Genomic DNA, 13927 nt, shown 5'->3' with positions numbered 1-13927 from the left:
TGCACATATTTCTTATGCCATTTTTGTATTTGTGATTCATTCATTTCTGGCCCCACAATGGGAATTTTCTTTTTAAATTTTTCTTATAATTGTACATTAAAATAATCTTACATTTCATCTCCGCATTTGAGGTCTTTCATTTTCGATGTATACGTATTTCAGAAACAAATAATGTGAATTGTAAAACACCTACACCAATAATTCATTTCACAAGGTGCCGCAAATTGATAATCACTTTGCTACGTTTTCATCTGGATTTTTTTATTTCGACTGTTGGACAGCAGAGGGCAGAAGAACACAAACAAGCTGAGCCCACACACGGTCCCTGTCTACCACAAATAGCTAGGGGTCCACTCTCCAAGTTATTTGGTATTCGACTTTGGTTACAAAACAAATGAAACTCGTAAGTCAAGGTAGCAGTTCTGGAAGCAATGTGAAATTTGACATCCTCGTCACACGTAGCGACCGCTGGACCTGATCTCCGGGCAAAGCTTGGCCTCCAGATCCTCGATCTTGATGGACTCTGCGTCCTTGGAGCTGCCGAGGCTGGCGGCCCGGGTGATCTTGCTGAGGGTTTCCTCGTAGGGCGGCGGCAGGTAGACCATGACGAAGACCCCGTCCGAGCCCGTGGAGCTGGTGCTGGCGTGACGCTCGGCGCCGCGGCTCAGCGACGACAGCAATTCCGCATCCTGCGGGTCCAGCGCGATCACCTTGGTCAAACCCAGCTGGGAGGCCGAGGCCCGGCATCGGCGGCAGATGGAGACCGCCAGCGGCACCAGCAGCAGGACCGCCACCGCCGGCAGGACCACGTACAGAAGCAGCTCGTACTTCCTGTCGTCGCCCAGGTCATTCCAGTTGAAGCCCTGCGTGCATAAAAATATTTTTTTCTACGACGAAAAGCACTGACAACATTCATTCGTTTCCGTCTCTCTTCTGTCCTTCTGGACTTTATGATGGGAGGTCAATCGACCCCGTAGCTGGCCGGCTTGTTTTTATACTTTGGATTGTCGGAGCGAGTGCTATTCGTTGGCTGCGCATGCTGATCCTCGCTGATGAGGATCTGCAAATCTTCTCATCTCAAGCTATCAACGCCCGCTCTGATCTGGCGACACCAGATAAGACGAGCGCCTCAATTGCTCTGTCTGTCTTTCTGTCTGTCTCGACTGTGTTAACACTTCCACTGATAGATACTTTCTTTTAAAAGTAACTTGAACACTTAACTGATGAATTGTTTTTGAGTTAGATTGCAAGTTACTTTAATTGGTTAGCAGAAATCCACGGGGAAAAAAAATGCACGAAAATGTGAAAACGTGCAAGTGTCAGGTTGCTCTCACCTGTTGCTCACGCCCAGAGGGCGCCGGGGTCACCCAGTCGTAGGAGCCGCGCCCCGCTGGGCCGAAGCGGCGCCAGCTGCTCTCCAGGAGGCCGCGCATGCTGCCCGTGCTGATGATGAAGATCTGATGGCGTTCTGCTCACGCATGCCGCTTTGAGGGGTAAACAAGGTTGGGGGAGAGGGGAGGGGGGCGATTAGTGCGATGGGCTCAAGAGGGGCGGCGACATGAGAGCAATGCAGGGCAGCGGTAAATCTGTCGACTGGCCTGAATCCTGATGTTGGGTCGCATGCGTGCGTGCGCACGTGATCGACAGAGAGGAAAAGGCGACATCATCGTTTGAACTTGAATGTTGAAGATGACCAAACAAATCGTGCCCGATGTCACTGTTTGAATGCGAGCGTGCAGGAGATGGACTTTTGTGAGGCTCACTTTCTGCTTGTCATGTTGTTGATGCCCAAACAGATGCCGAGGGCCGCTGACGTGACACTGACATCCATTAATCCCCATTGGAATATTACAGATCACGCATGCACACGCGCGCGCGTGCACACGCACACACACTCTCATCCACACAAACAAAATCATGCAGTCACACAAACATGCAACAAACATATACACAACAGGTTGGTGACGCCTGATGTATAAATTCCACTTCAGAAAGGGACATTATTTCTTGCTTCTTTTTTTTTCTGTTTGGAAAATAATACGTGTTGTTTGCCTTCAATCAAACGTGCAATGTCTGAATTCAGAAAGTTGGGCACTGTCGCATATCAAAGTAGCAACAGTGCGGCAGGTCGCTCGCTCCGTGCGTGCGGACAGCCGGCGGCGCGGCGTCAACATCTGCACGGCTGCTCAGAGTCGGGATTATGTCGCTAGCGTGCCCGTGAAATTTATCACGTGGCGCGCTCAGGCGGGATAGAGGCGAGCGTGCGAGGGGCCTGCATGACACCCGAATGGTGATTTGCGTCGGCCGCCGTGCTGCCAGGGGGCGCTGTGTGACACGCGAGACGGCAAACATGGCTCCAATCCTGCCGACACTTTAATAGAAACGTTTTCCCCTTCTCCTCCACTTGATTGTTTGCACATATTAGTTTAGTTGATTCTCCGTCTTACTTTTCCAGCCTCTCTGACAACTTTGGCTAAATTTTAATCAAAACACTGCCATTCATTCTTGCCATTGCCCTTTCCGTCCCTTTTTGCTTTCCGTAGTCTTTGGTCCGGAAGTGCCGTGTCGCGTTGCATGCTGGGAAAACACGTGTGCCGCTACGATAAGGTTCAGCTAAGAAATCAGGCAATATTTTAAAACCTTTATACAAGTAGTGTCTTTTCCAGGATTCCATTAGTTTAATTTAAATCAGTATCGCTTTTTTTGAGTTCCTTGCCCCCCCGTGTTTACGCTGCTGACCTCCATTTTGTGTCGAACAACAACAACAACAACAACAACAACAACAACAACAACAACAACAACAAACACAGCACTCAAGTTTCTCAGTATGTATTTTGCTGTCTTATTTGCAAGTGTACGATGAAATTGACAGTGTTTATACGTTGTAGCTTCCGATTTCAGAATTGTTGCAGCCTAGAGAGGTGGGTACCATGTCAGGTGCAAAAAAGGAAGATGGGGCGCCGGCGGACGAACGTTTCTCGCGCGTCAAGCGGGACCCAAGATTCTGGGAAATGCCCGACCGCCAGCAAAAGATCTCCATCGACAAGCGCTTTACGTCCATGTTCCATGACGAGCGCTTCAAAATCAAATCCACGGTGGACAAGCGGGGACGACCCGTCCAACACTCCACCGCTGAGGACCTCCGTCGCTTCTACCAGATCTCCGACGATGAAGATGAGGATGACGACGAGGAGCAAGTCAAGACAGGTGAGGAAGCCTCAACCGACTATTATAATAAAGAAACCTTCTCAGCCCATTTTCTTGCACGGATGTCAACTAACGCTCGAATCTTCTCAGGTGATGAAGATGAAAATGAAGCCGGCTCGTCAGACGACGAGGAAGACGCGGAGTCGGGCTTGGATTCCTCCGACGACAGCGGTCCGGACCTGGCTCGCGGCAAAGGTAACGTGGAGACCAGCTCGGACGAGGAGGACGAAGCTGAGGACTTCCTGCAGCAAGAGGACGACGAGATCCAGCACGACTGGGGCGAACTCTGCAAGGATGCCGAGCGCAGCGAGCAGGTCAGCTCGGCCTGAAGCGGCCCGTGTCGACCGAAGGTCTGAGCTCTCCGCCTCTTGCAGGTTTGGCGCCGGCTGGCCATCTGCAACGTGGACTGGGACCGCCTGAAGGCAAAAGACCTGCTGGCCATACTTAACTCCTTCAAACCTGAAGGGGGCGTCGTGCTCTCCGTGAAGGTAAAGCCGCTCGGCCCGATCGTGATTGAATTGAGCTGCAGTATTTCAAAGTTTGATTTGACTCCTGCAGATTTACCCGTCAGAGTTTGGCAAGGAAAGACTCCAGATGGAGGAGTCCCAGGGCCCGCCGGAGCTCCGGGCACTGCCTGATGATTCTGAGGACGACACCCAAGAGGACAGGTGACCTTCTCACGAAGGCCGTGATGTTAGCACACCAAATGTCTGCGCCTTTTGGCGGCTTGATGACGCATTGTGTGGGCAGGTCATACCGAGAGAAGAAGCGCGACTACCAGTTCAAGCGTCTCAAGTACTTCTACGCCGTGGCCGAGTGCGACTCGGCCGCCACCGCCGCCAAAATCTACCAGGAGTGTGACGGCTTTGAGTACGAGAGCAGCTGCTCCGTTCTGGACCTCAGGTACGTCGCCGTCGTCACGGCAACTAACAATGCTTCGCACACACGCTAGGCTAGGCTAGGCTAGGCTAGTTTATCTGCCGCTGCTTCAGTGGCTGCTCTTTTTTGCGTGCGTGTCCATTCAGGTTTATCCCCGATGACATGACGTTCGAGGACCCTCCCAAAGACGTGGCGACCGATGTCAACTTGGCCACGTACACGCCCAAACTTTTCACTTCGTCAGCCAGCGCAACCTCCAAGGTAGGGGCCGGGAGGCGGAGTCTACACTGTGACATCACAGGAAGTAGCCCAAAGCGTGGGAGGTCAATCGCTCAGTCAGCCCAATCTGGTGCATTCAGGTGGACCTGACCTGGGACGAGACGGACCCGGAGCGTGTCAGCGCCCTCCAGAGGAAGTTCAACAAAAACGAGCTTCTGGACATGGACTTCAGGGCCTATTTGGCGTCGTCGTCCAGCGAAAGCGAGGACGCCGACGCTGAGGAGGAGAAGGAGGAGGAGGACGAAGGTGAGCAGGAAGGCAAGGCGAGCAAGGGCCAGGATCAGTTGGAGAAGTACCGGCGGCTGCTGCAAGGCCTCCACGACAAGGAGAGCAAAGAGCAGCAGGAGGCCCAAAAGATGGAGATGGAGGTCACCTGGGTGCCAGGTATGATGAAGAGCCCAAAAGGCGACTTTGAATGCCTATTTCAAAGGTCTGGGATGGGCGTTTCATATTGTGCTGTGCTTTGCTCCTCCAGGCTTGAAGGAGGCCACAGAGCAGCTGGTGAAGAAGAAGCTGGAGAAGAAGCAGCAGCAGCAGCCCACGCCCTGGGAGGAATTCCTGCAGAAGAAGCGAGACAAGAAGGCGGCCAAGAAGATCAACAAGAAAGCCCAAAACGAGGTCAGCCCGTTAGCATAGTCAGCACCTAGCCGACCAACACGCTCACATGCGCTCTTTGCCAGGACGGCCAGCTGAGCGACGACTCCCTTCCCGACCCCGTGGACTTCAACGACCCGTTCTTCCGCCAGGAACTCACATCTAAGGGTGAGGCTTAGTTAGCGTGCGGCGAGCTAGCGCACACTTAGGCCCAGGCATGCGGTCGAGTCGTGACAACTTCCCGCTGATGCTCCTCAGAAGGCAAGACCAAAGACAAGAAGAAGAAGAAAAAACAGGATGGAGAAGAGCGTACAGCAGAAGAACAGCAACGTGTGGACCAACACAAGGTTTCACATACACATAATGTGCTTCAAAATATGTTTGTGCGTTTTATCACAACTTAATGCGTGCGTTCGTTCAGGCCGAGATGTCCCTGCTGATGGACGAGGACGACGAGGACGAGAAGCACAAACATTTCAACTATGACAAGTTGGTGGAGCAGCAGAACTTGAGCAAGAAGAAGAAGAAAAAGTTGATCAAGAAGGGAAACGTGCCCGACGAGGACAACTTCCAGGTCAGAGTTCCGCCCATCGCCGTCGCCGCCATCCGCCGCACGTCATGACGCCGCCGCTTTTCCACTTGCAGGTGGACGTGTCGGATCCTCGCTTCCAGGCCGTCTTCACGTCCCACCTGTTCAATCTGGACCCGTCGCACCCGAGCTACAAGCGCACGCGGGCCACGCAGAGCATCCTGGATGAGAAGCGACGGCGCCGAGAGGAAGCGCACAAACAAGAAGATGCCACTGACAATGGGGCTCGCGAGGCGCCTGGAGATCGCACAGACCGGGATGCCGCTCCCAGAGAACCCGCAGACCGGGGCACCACGCCCGAGCCCTCGCAGGACGCCAGCTTGTCACTACTGATCAAGTCCATTAAGAGCAAAACGCGCGACTTCCAAGCGCGTAAGAAAGCGAAAATACTTTGAAGGTCCAACTATGCTTCCTGCATGGACACTGAGGGCCCAACTTTGGATGAAGCCATTTCTGTCCTTCTCCAAACACGAAGGGGACTTTTGTGAGCGCTCGGCATTCTATTGCGAACTGTCGAGAACTGTGGACATCATGTCCAGGACAAACGATGTCGTTGAAGGCCTCAAACGTTTGAGGTCTATTTATATTCCTCTGGAAGGTCAAAGTGAAATGCACGTCAGTCGCCACTAGGGGGAGCTCACGTAGCACAAATACCAACTAACGCCACAGCTTTCGCTTCATTTTAATTTGGATCAAGCGTCAGTATTTAACACTTTGCATTGTAGAATATTATGTAGGTCACTCGTGATCCTAAAATCAAATAAAAAAGCAAAGCAACCAAAAGAAACGAAAGGTTTCTTTGTGGCCGAATTAATGTCAATCACAAAGGCTGTGAGTGTTAATTTGATGGTGTTGCTGGTTTTATTTATTGACTTTTTTTTCTCATTTTTTATCATACATACATTTGAGCATATCACAATAAAATATTAAAATCACAAATATTTCACATGGAGCGGAACATTCAGGAAGCCGCTGGCCTGCCATTTTTAAATTGCCTTGCCACCATGTCCCTCAAATCCCGCCCCTCTGTTGCTGCTTGTCAATCACAAAGTGAGCCGAGGAAAAACTTCCGGTACAAATGTCCTTTTATAATGTGTCTTCTACACTAAAAGAACATGCTTGTGTGTGTGTGTGTGTACGTCAGTGACGTGCGGTGAGGCACTGACTCCTTAAGTCAGATTTACAAATATATATAAATCAATCAATACTGATTAGTTCGTATCTCATCACAATTCTACGCACACACACTCTTCGTGGTCTTACCTTTATTTGTAGATGAAGTCCATGCACCTATCCATCGCCATAAGAAGTTTGGTTACTTTGTTGTCCTCCTTATTTTCTTTCATTTTGGCCAGCACCCCATGAAGCTCTGATGCCAGCAGTCCCAAGACTACAGCTGGGGCTCGTCTATCATCACTGACGTCATCAAATCCCCCAAAACGCCCCCTTCAGTTCACTTTTAGCCACATCGCGTAAAATAACGAGATCTGTGCTTTGGTTGTGACGTCAGTTCTCATCTACCTCTACCTGGGGCAGCATTAATCAAGCGTTGGCTCACGTACGCCCCTATCGGTACGGCAGAGTATTATTTGCCTCAACCTTTGCCTTTTTACTGCAGTTTTATGTCCCATCAGCAAAACAAAGCGTTTCACTTTTGTATTTGAACGGAAAATATGCAATTTCGGCGATTTTGACTATAAAAATGTTTGAAAAGATCTGGACAAATATTAATATTCATTTATGTTTTTCTTTTTTACTTGTCATAATGACAGGTGAGGAAAAGCCTCACCTGCCTCCCCTGACCGCACGTCCCTCGTGTACACGTGTGTGTGCATGTGTGTGTGTGAGATACTACCATAGTGTGGCTGCAAGTGTGCGTGCGCAAACACACAAAAGCAAATAAAGCGGGTTGCCATGGCAACAACATAATCGCCTTAGTTACGGGCCGTTAGAAGGCGGGCGCTACGGGTCTGTGCTGCTGCTGCGTGAGCTTCTGCGGGTCCAGGGTCTCAGTGAAGGGCGGGGCTTGGTAGGGTTTGGTGGTCACGATGGTGGCACCGTTGACGATCGGGTAGGGCGTGGCCCGGGCGTGACCGGGGGCGGTGTCCAGGTGTTGCCACGTGAACAGGTTGGCGTGCGAGCCGGACATGAAACGACGGAGGGCGCTCAGCGTCAGCACCGTCTGTTGGTGAGCGCACAAAGTTAGTCTTTGATTTGAAAAGGGTTCTAGTGACCTTCTAACTAATAAAGCTTGACCGACCCAGGTGATGATGGAGAAGAAGCAGAAGGCGATGGCGGCTCGGGCGGCGTCGGTGCCCTGCGACAAAGGCAGCTCGTCCGGTGATGTCGCCTGCCACTGATTGACCAAGAAGCAGAAGCCCACGAACCACAGGAAGCTGGCCACACCTCAGCACGCACAAGTAGAAATGGCAAGTGTTTCAAACTAGGGTTTCAAACCAGAGTTCCACAGGTTTTTTTTTTTTTACCTGAGCAGATGAGGTCGAGCAGTACGGCGCGCCGTCTGTCCGTCAGGCTGCTGAAGGACGGAAAGACGGCGTCGAGGAGCAAGAAGAAGGCGCTGGCCAGGAAGCAGGCCACGCCCAGCGTCACGCCAAAGTTGCAGGCGTCTGCGTTCTTGTTGAAGACGCACAGCAGACGCTCGCTGCCGATGTTGACGTAACCCTCGTTGACGATGCAGCTGAACACCACCATGGAGAACACCTGCCGCGAGCGTCACAAATTTAGCTCAGTGGCGCCCTACGCAGGTACGGCTGTCTTCTTTTAAATCATCTTCAACACATTTTTTTAACTTTAAATATGATTGAAATGCAAAGTATATATGTTTTAATTATAGAGGATTGGTTGGTGACTAGTTCAAGGTGTGATCATTAGTTTGATCAGTTTTGAAACTGAAAGTATGCAATACAGTAAATACATTGAAATATATTTTTAAAAATGCTTGTAGGATATTCAAATGAAATGGACGCGGTTAAAGTATGACGTGCAAATTGCATCCCGCTGCTCATGTGCATCATGAACATGCGGGTTGCAGCTCTGGACAAAAGACGCCGAATATTGAAATCGATCAATACGAAGCTGCATCGATAGCTTAACAAACGTTTTCATGCTGCACCTAATGTGATGTGAGGAAAGAGACAAAGAGTGCAAATGCAGCCCCCCCTCCCTCCCTCCTTTTTTTTTCTTCTTCTTCCAGATGCTCACCCACGACAGCAGCCTCAAGATGGTCCGCGGATGCGTGAAGAAGGCGACCGGGTCGAAGACAAGCTTCCCGGCTTTGGCGGCCCCGTACGCGGCCGCTGGCTCCATGGCGGCCTGCCCCCCTCCGAGCGAACTGGTAGCGACCTCCACCGGCTTAGCGCGGCTCCTTCTCCCCGCCGTGAGAAGCGGACGAGACGGCGACAGAAGCAGCTGTGCGCCGCTGTGCGCAGCCGCAGCCTCCAGTAGCAGCAGCCTCGCGATGACGTCACACCTCGACTGCTGCCTGGTTGTTATTGGCTTGTTTGTGTCAACTATTCCAAATAGCAGGTCTTTTTTATTTCATTTTTAATTGATAAATACATTAGTTATTTTATACACTCTTAAAAAAAAATCACAAAACAACATTAGTTTCAATGTAATCTAAATGCTTTGCTCCAGTAATTTTTGACATTAATAAAAAAAATGACTTCCAATAAAAAGTAAAGTTAAAGATTATACTGACAAAGATTTTCCTCATGAGTAGTATTTGCAATTTCTGTTAAATTCCCACCCAATGTTGTGGCTTATTTTAGTCTATACTTTTTATAAAGTCAAAAACAGGACAATTCTTTTTATAACCGCTTTGACTTTGTCTTCCACTAAAGTTCCTGCTTGTTGATCTTTCTCTCTTTCTCCTTTTCTTCATCTTTCAAGGCCTTCACGTATTTGCTCCTGTCATCGTCCTCCTTTTTTTATCCCCGCAAAAAAAAGTTATATTTTTAGCCAATGTTTCATTTACGTGCACAAAAAAGGACGTTTACCTTGATTCTGTCTTTTGCTGCTTTCTTCATCTCCTGGTGAACAAAAGCAAGCAGAGCCTTCACCTTCCTGTCACCAGTGTAAAACACCGCCTGGGGGAAATATAAGACTGTTGAGGATTCAAACGTGCTTCACACTTTTGTGTTATTTTGGCTCTTTTGTAATCATACTCTCTCCGCGTAGACGGCGGGGAACAGGCAGAAAGCCGGATAGCCGCTCTGCACCGACATCTCGATGTCATTCGCCGACGCGTCGATGCGAGCCACCACCACGTCGTCATGAGCCTCCAAGGCCTCTGCTAGCTCCTCCCACAACGGGAACACGGCGCGAGACTCGGGACTGTACGGAACGTCTGAAAGACACACATAGGTCGCTTCATTAGGTACACCCTTTTCGATTACAATCGTGAAATAAATATAATGAGTGACTTGTGTGTCCGTGTGGTGCATTGTGTACTCACAAAACAAGACAAATACAGTCTTGTTGGGGTTGAAGGCAACTTGTTCAAAAGTACTTCCGACGAGTTCCTTCACTGGACGTTGGTCCCATCCTTCTGGGATGGGCTCGCTCTGCATCTTGGCCTGATGCACAAAAACACACACTCATCGTTTCACGTCACACCCGCTACAGACTGGCCGTACCTTGGCCTTGCCGTCCAAGTAGTCCCGGCAGAAGGCCTCGATGGAGTCGGCGTCTGGCGCGGACGAGGGCAGCTGGTAGGTCACGTGGTCGGTCAGGTTGACCAATCGCACGAGGGGAGCCTCGTAGTCGCGAACGCGGAAGTACTCCATCAAGCGGCCGTTGCGCGGCTCCGACACGTCCACCAGTACGAACAGAATCTGAAGACATACGTGGAAGAAGTAATTTTGTGTGTATGTGTGCGTTTGCATGTGCGTTACCTTCATTCTGAATACCACGGCGGCCGCGTTGAAGGCGGCGTTCAGATGGGGGAAGTCGGCCGAGCCTTTGTCGACGAAAAGGAGGGCGTGGCTAAGAACGGGCGACGACAGGATCTGGTTGGCCGTCTGATGAATGAATTAGAACTTATTTTATTCAAAAGTTATGGATTCGGTCGTCCTTGGCTACCTTTCCAGTGTATTCTGTGACAGGCTCCATTTGATAGACGCTGACAAAAGTCATCAAGTCAACTTCGGAGGTCTGCGGCGTCATCTCGTAGGCCTGAATTAGCTTGGACTGCGAGGAAATGCGGAAAAATGGAATCCAAACTCAATTTCTTAGTTACAATCATAAAATCTTCCAATAAAAAAAAGGCGTGTTGTTACCTGCTTAAGGAGCAGCACCACGTCATGCGTGACATCATATTTACTGATGACATCATCATTCTGCGTCACGGCAAAGCTGATGTCCGGGAGACTGACTGCGGCCGAATGAAATATCCGAACGTACTCGCTGTCCAGCTCCTACACAAACACACCCACACACTTAATGATAACAATAATCTTATTGATGAGAAGCAAAGCCAGAGACAGCTTGATGGTGACCACCTGAAAGAATCCGAGCACACTGAGCTCCTCCTTCGAGCTCACCAATTGGCTGAGATCGCTGATGAGGTCAGCAGCAGGCCCCGCCCTCCTTTTCAACCACGTCACAATGGAAGCGGAACTCTGAGGAACTTGAATCGCACACCACTCAGTATTTTCTCATAGACAAAAATATTTGTGATGTTTTTTTTGGGGGGTGGGCTGTTAAACATCTTTTATTATAGAAGAAAAAAATAAGGACATTTTGTGAGTTAACATTTTTTGGGGAATATTTTGGGGGTGAAAGTGAACTCGAACTCACCAGGGCAAGCGACAAAGTTGAACTTCTCTCCGAAAAGGTAGAGCCTGATGCTTGGTGGTCCTGTTGCGTTCAGTTCTTTGGCTAGCTCTTTGTCTTTAGTCACGTCCACGGTTGCCAACTTGACATCGGAGTCCTGAAGATGGCCAGCGGCTCCTTGAAAGACTTCCGACAACCGACGGCCGTCTGCAGACAGCGGAACATCTGACGGACAGAAATGGTGAAGTCGATTTAGGATGGATGGAGTTCACCTTTTTTTTTTCAAAGTTAATTTGGACAAATCTACAAACATTTGGAAACATCAACACAAATTTGAGTGTCCACAATATTTTCAGTACATGCTTTAATTGAACATTTCTTGGAGATTACATTTCATTTTCACAGTTGGACTAACACAATTATGACTTCAGAAGACTTACAGAAGTGCACCAGTAGTTGTTTGTAGGTCCTCAGTGCGCTGTTGAAATTTGTCTTGTTTAGCAGTAAAATTCCGCCCTCCTCCGGGAGTGTTTCGGCTTCTTGGCCACTAACAGCAAGGCATAAAGCCGACAAAACCAGCAGCGGCAGCAGCGGCCTCGCCATTGTCGCAACGTTCCGTTCCGCAAGGTAAGACGGAAGTGCCCGGCCGGGGGACTGAACAGGTAGTTGTGAATGTTATCAGGCCCGTCTTGTCGCTTATTAACTTGTTATCTGAGCGCTCTCATTGACAGTTACTCGTATCAAGATGATTGCTAATAGTTGCCGAATGCACTTTACCTAACAAGGTCAAAATGGAAAACACATTTATTAATGGTACAGCGCCACCTATTGGTGGACTAATAGAATGCAATGACCTAAATTCGAAGCACGTGCTTTTTTTTTTTAAACGTTTAATTTAATATTTACTGCTATGTGTCCCAAATAGATGTCTTCTAAAAACACGACATCCATTTTTGTGTTCACATTTCATGCGGCTTTGAGGCGGTAAAAAAAAAAAGTTGATCAAGTGCCATAAAAAGTGTTGAAATAATCCACAGTCAAGATTTACGGTGTACGTGTAGATGGTTTCCACAGTGAGGGCAGAAGTGATGAACATCCCACAGGTCCGCGATCATGAAAGGAATCAAGCAGAAGCCACAAACCAATCTGGGAACAAAGTCAAAGTTTGTATAAGGTGTTGAGATATGCGAACGTGCTGACACGCTAATAATTACCCAGAAAATGCCAAAATGCAGCATAAAGTGAAGGCTTTCTTCCCGGGAATATTTTGGATTTTGGTGGTGACGTCACGGTGGCAATGAGGACACTGAACGCTGCCCGGAGAGTCCACCAGGTTGGATGAGGTCGAAATTTGTTCCGACGCCGGCTGGGTCACCACCGTGTCTGTTTGTCAACAAATCAAGTTTGTTTAACGCTACTTCCACTTTTGGGAGGTTTCTACCTCCCAAAAAAATCAAGCCACCCAAAATAAAAAGTATAATTCTTGTCATCTGTGACTTGGATTTATTCCATTTGTTCCTTACCCAACGGCGTTGGAAGGGTGACGACTGGAGACGTCTGCGGCGGACTGAAGATTGCTGGCATCAAGACAGGAAACGGATCTGGAAACACAGTCGACGATGAAAAAGCCCAACTTATCGCAGAAACCGGACGGTCAGCAGTCTTACTGGTTTCTTGATAGGGAGGCGGGTTCGGAGAGTGCAAAACTGAAGCGTCGTAAGAAGGCGGAGGGCAAAGGTCAAACCCTTGGAGGTCCACAGAGGAAGGCGGCGGTGTGGCCACCTCGTACACCGGAGGGTCCAACAGCATGGTGACAAAATTGCTGACAAGACAAAGTGACAATCGGGAAACACATTTTCAGCAGATTCAGTTTAAAAACAGTGAAAGGGCATCAGAATTTTTATGAAATAAATCTGGCAACAGTTCGTGTGAATGTAGAGGATGTGGAGCAGGAGTCTTACCTTGGAGCGAGTCACGAGCTGAACTGCAAGGATGCAACGTGTTAGCTGTCGTGGCTAATTGCGAGATCAAAGCCGTTCAACCTGTTCTTTACCACAATCATCAAAAGTTCTCGTAACCTATAATTAACCTACGTTTGACTTATACTATATAGGTCATGTATAGCTTTCAAAAATTACTCCAAGCATAATAAAATATTTGATGAAAAATAAAGGAAAACGTTTGTTGAGTAGAATCATACGAATAAAGTTAACACGGTTTTGAAGCGGCTGACTATTGAGAGGATTTGACCTTTTTGATGCGATAGAAAGGGAATGTGACCTACAATTCAAACGAGTTGACGTCAGATTTTTGGCTGGAAACAATTTAAAATGTTTTGCATATAACACAATGCATGCGTTCACTAGCGACTTACACAATACTCACAGAACTTGTTTCAAAACATCATTTCATGTCCCATATAGGGCTTAATCCCTTTTGGGGTGCGCCACGTTACATAAATGAGTAAGATTTGGTTTGAACACAAAGTACAACTTTGTATAATAGAAAAAAAAAAGATTTATTGCAGAGTTGACAGATGTTATTTTAAATAAAAAAATACAATATCACTTAAAAACAACAGAA

General features: G+C 48.7%; 5 protein-coding genes and 1 long non-coding RNA gene across 8 annotated transcripts; 2 read left to right on the top strand and 4 right to left on the bottom strand.

Annotated features, from left to right (window-relative positions):
• Positions 1 to 224: 224 nt before the first annotated feature.
• Positions 225 to 7463, bottom strand: LOC148399825 (uncharacterized). The gene is made up of 3 exons (XM_088372607.1): positions 6812 to 7463; positions 1335 to 1484; positions 225 to 863 (listed from the first exon to the last, which is right to left on the bottom strand). Exons 2-3 carry the CDS (start codon positions 1431 to 1433, stop codon positions 453 to 455), a joined length of 510 nt encoding a protein of 169 aa, XP_088228733.1. The 5' UTR covers positions 1434 to 1484; positions 6812 to 7463; the 3' UTR covers positions 225 to 452.
• Positions 2444 to 6471, top strand: esf1 (ESF1 nucleolar pre-rRNA processing protein). 3 transcript variants are annotated; one of them, XM_088372575.1, is made up of 13 exons: positions 2444 to 2825; positions 2889 to 3207; positions 3298 to 3521; positions 3582 to 3695; positions 3766 to 3875; positions 3958 to 4110; positions 4233 to 4347; positions 4446 to 4749; positions 4841 to 4983; positions 5046 to 5127; positions 5221 to 5306; positions 5381 to 5533; positions 5605 to 6471. In XM_088372575.1, the coding sequence occupies exons 2-13, from the start codon at positions 2931 to 2933 to the stop codon at positions 5941 to 5943; spliced, it is 2100 nt and encodes a 699-aa protein (XP_088228701.1). In that variant the 5' UTR covers positions 2444 to 2825; positions 2889 to 2930; the 3' UTR covers positions 5944 to 6471. The 3 variants fall into 3 exon arrangements, with proteins under 3 accessions (XP_088228701.1, XP_088228700.1, XP_088228699.1); XM_088372574.1 differs by having other exon boundaries at positions 2449 to 2825; positions 2902 to 3207; positions 5218 to 5306; positions 5605 to 6470; XM_088372573.1 differs by having other exon boundaries at positions 2450 to 2825; positions 5218 to 5306; positions 5605 to 6470.
• LOC148399824 (synaptogyrin-3-like) lies at positions 7397 to 9014 on the bottom strand. Its single transcript, XM_088372599.1, has 4 exons — positions 8771 to 9014; positions 8035 to 8269; positions 7809 to 7954; positions 7397 to 7730 (listed from the first exon to the last, which is right to left on the bottom strand). The coding sequence occupies exons 1-4, from the start codon at positions 8873 to 8875 to the stop codon at positions 7497 to 7499; spliced, it is 720 nt and encodes a 239-aa protein (XP_088228725.1). The 5' UTR covers positions 8876 to 9014; the 3' UTR covers positions 7397 to 7496.
• Positions 7520 to 9917, top strand: LOC148399823 (uncharacterized). Its single transcript, XR_015857859.1, has 3 exons — positions 7520 to 7736; positions 7813 to 8313; positions 8763 to 9917. It is a non-coding gene; the product is annotated as an uncharacterized LOC148399823 (long non-coding RNA).
• LOC148399822 (protein disulfide-isomerase) lies at positions 9082 to 12244 on the bottom strand. Its single transcript, XM_088372592.1, has 11 exons — positions 11785 to 12244; positions 11369 to 11569; positions 11071 to 11198; positions 10849 to 10986; positions 10652 to 10759; positions 10465 to 10590; positions 10207 to 10404; positions 10026 to 10146; positions 9736 to 9917; positions 9568 to 9657; positions 9082 to 9492 (listed from the first exon to the last, which is right to left on the bottom strand). The coding sequence occupies exons 1-11, from the start codon at positions 11945 to 11947 to the stop codon at positions 9406 to 9408; spliced, it is 1542 nt and encodes a 513-aa protein (XP_088228718.1). The 5' UTR covers positions 11948 to 12244; the 3' UTR covers positions 9082 to 9405.
• On the bottom strand, positions 12131 to 13744 carry LOC148399821 (lipopolysaccharide-induced tumor necrosis factor-alpha factor homolog). The gene is made up of 4 exons (XM_088372608.1): positions 13012 to 13744; positions 12868 to 12945; positions 12559 to 12727; positions 12131 to 12490 (listed from the first exon to the last, which is right to left on the bottom strand). The coding sequence occupies exons 1-4, from the start codon at positions 13151 to 13153 to the stop codon at positions 12382 to 12384; spliced, it is 498 nt and encodes a 165-aa protein (XP_088228734.1). The 5' UTR covers positions 13154 to 13744; the 3' UTR covers positions 12131 to 12381.
• Between the last annotated feature and the right edge of the window lie 183 nt (positions 13745 to 13927).

Source organism: Syngnathus floridae, chromosome 4 (assembly GCF_059516105.1).
Source record: "Syngnathus floridae isolate MCC-2025c chromosome 4, RoL_Sflo_1.0, whole genome shotgun sequence".
Taxonomy (NCBI): Eukaryota; Metazoa; Chordata; class Actinopteri; order Syngnathiformes; family Syngnathidae; genus Syngnathus; species Syngnathus floridae.
Note: the sequence above shows the minus strand (reverse complement) of the source record. Positions and strands in the feature narration are given on the sequence as shown.

Excerpts from the sequence above, each read along its gene's own strand:
- LOC148399825 (XM_088372607.1), bottom strand. The coding sequence starts at position 1,433 with ATGCGCGGCCTCCTGGAGAGCAGCTGGCGCCGCTTCGGCCCAGCGGGG. Across the intron at positions 864-1,334 it reads CCTCTGGGCGTGAGCAACAG|GGCTTCAACTGGAATGACCT; the intron begins GTGAGAGCAACC and ends TTATGCACGCAG.
- esf1 (XM_088372574.1), top strand. The coding sequence starts at position 2,931 with ATGTCAGGTGCAAAAAAGGAAGATGGGGCGCCGGCGGACGAACGTTTC. Across the intron at positions 3,876-3,957 it reads GACGACACCCAAGAGGACAG|GTCATACCGAGAGAAGAAGC; the intron begins GTGACCTTCTCA and ends TTGTGTGGGCAG. Across the intron at positions 4,111-4,232 it reads TGCTCCGTTCTGGACCTCAG|GTTTATCCCCGATGACATGA; the intron begins GTACGTCGCCGT and ends GTGTCCATTCAG.
- LOC148399824 (XM_088372599.1), bottom strand. The coding sequence starts at position 8,875 with ATGGAGCCAGCGGCCGCGTACGGGGCCGCCAAAGCCGGGAAGCTTGTC. Across the intron at positions 8,270-8,770 it reads TCTTGAGGCTGCTGTCGTGG|GTGTTCTCCATGGTGGTGTT; the intron begins GTGAGCATCTGG and ends CGCTCGCGGCAG. Across the intron at positions 7,731-7,808 it reads TCTTCTCCATCATCACCTGG|ACGGTGCTGACGCTGAGCGC; the intron begins GTCGGTCAAGCT and ends GCTCACCAACAG.
- LOC148399822 (XM_088372592.1), bottom strand. The coding sequence starts at position 11,947 with ATGGCGAGGCCGCTGCTGCCGCTGCTGGTTTTGTCGGCTTTATGCCTT. Across the intron at positions 11,199-11,368 it reads CAACTTTGTCGCTTGCCCTG|TTCCTCAGAGTTCCGCTTCC; the intron begins GTGAGTTCGAGT and ends GTGCGATTCAAG. Across the intron at positions 10,147-10,206 it reads ACTTGGACGGCAAGGCCAAG|GCCAAGATGCAGAGCGAGCC; the intron begins GTACGGCCAGTC and ends TTTGTGCATCAG.
- LOC148399821 (XM_088372608.1), bottom strand. The coding sequence starts at position 13,153 with ATGCTGTTGGACCCTCCGGTGTACGAGGTGGCCACACCGCCGCCTTCC. Across the intron at positions 12,946-13,011 it reads GCCTCCCTATCAAGAAACCA|ATCCGTTTCCTGTCTTGATG; the intron begins GTAAGACTGCTG and ends CTGTGTTTCCAG. Across the intron at positions 12,728-12,867 it reads CACCCTTCCAACGCCGTTGG|ACACGGTGGTGACCCAGCCG; the intron begins GTAAGGAACAAA and ends GTTGACAAACAG.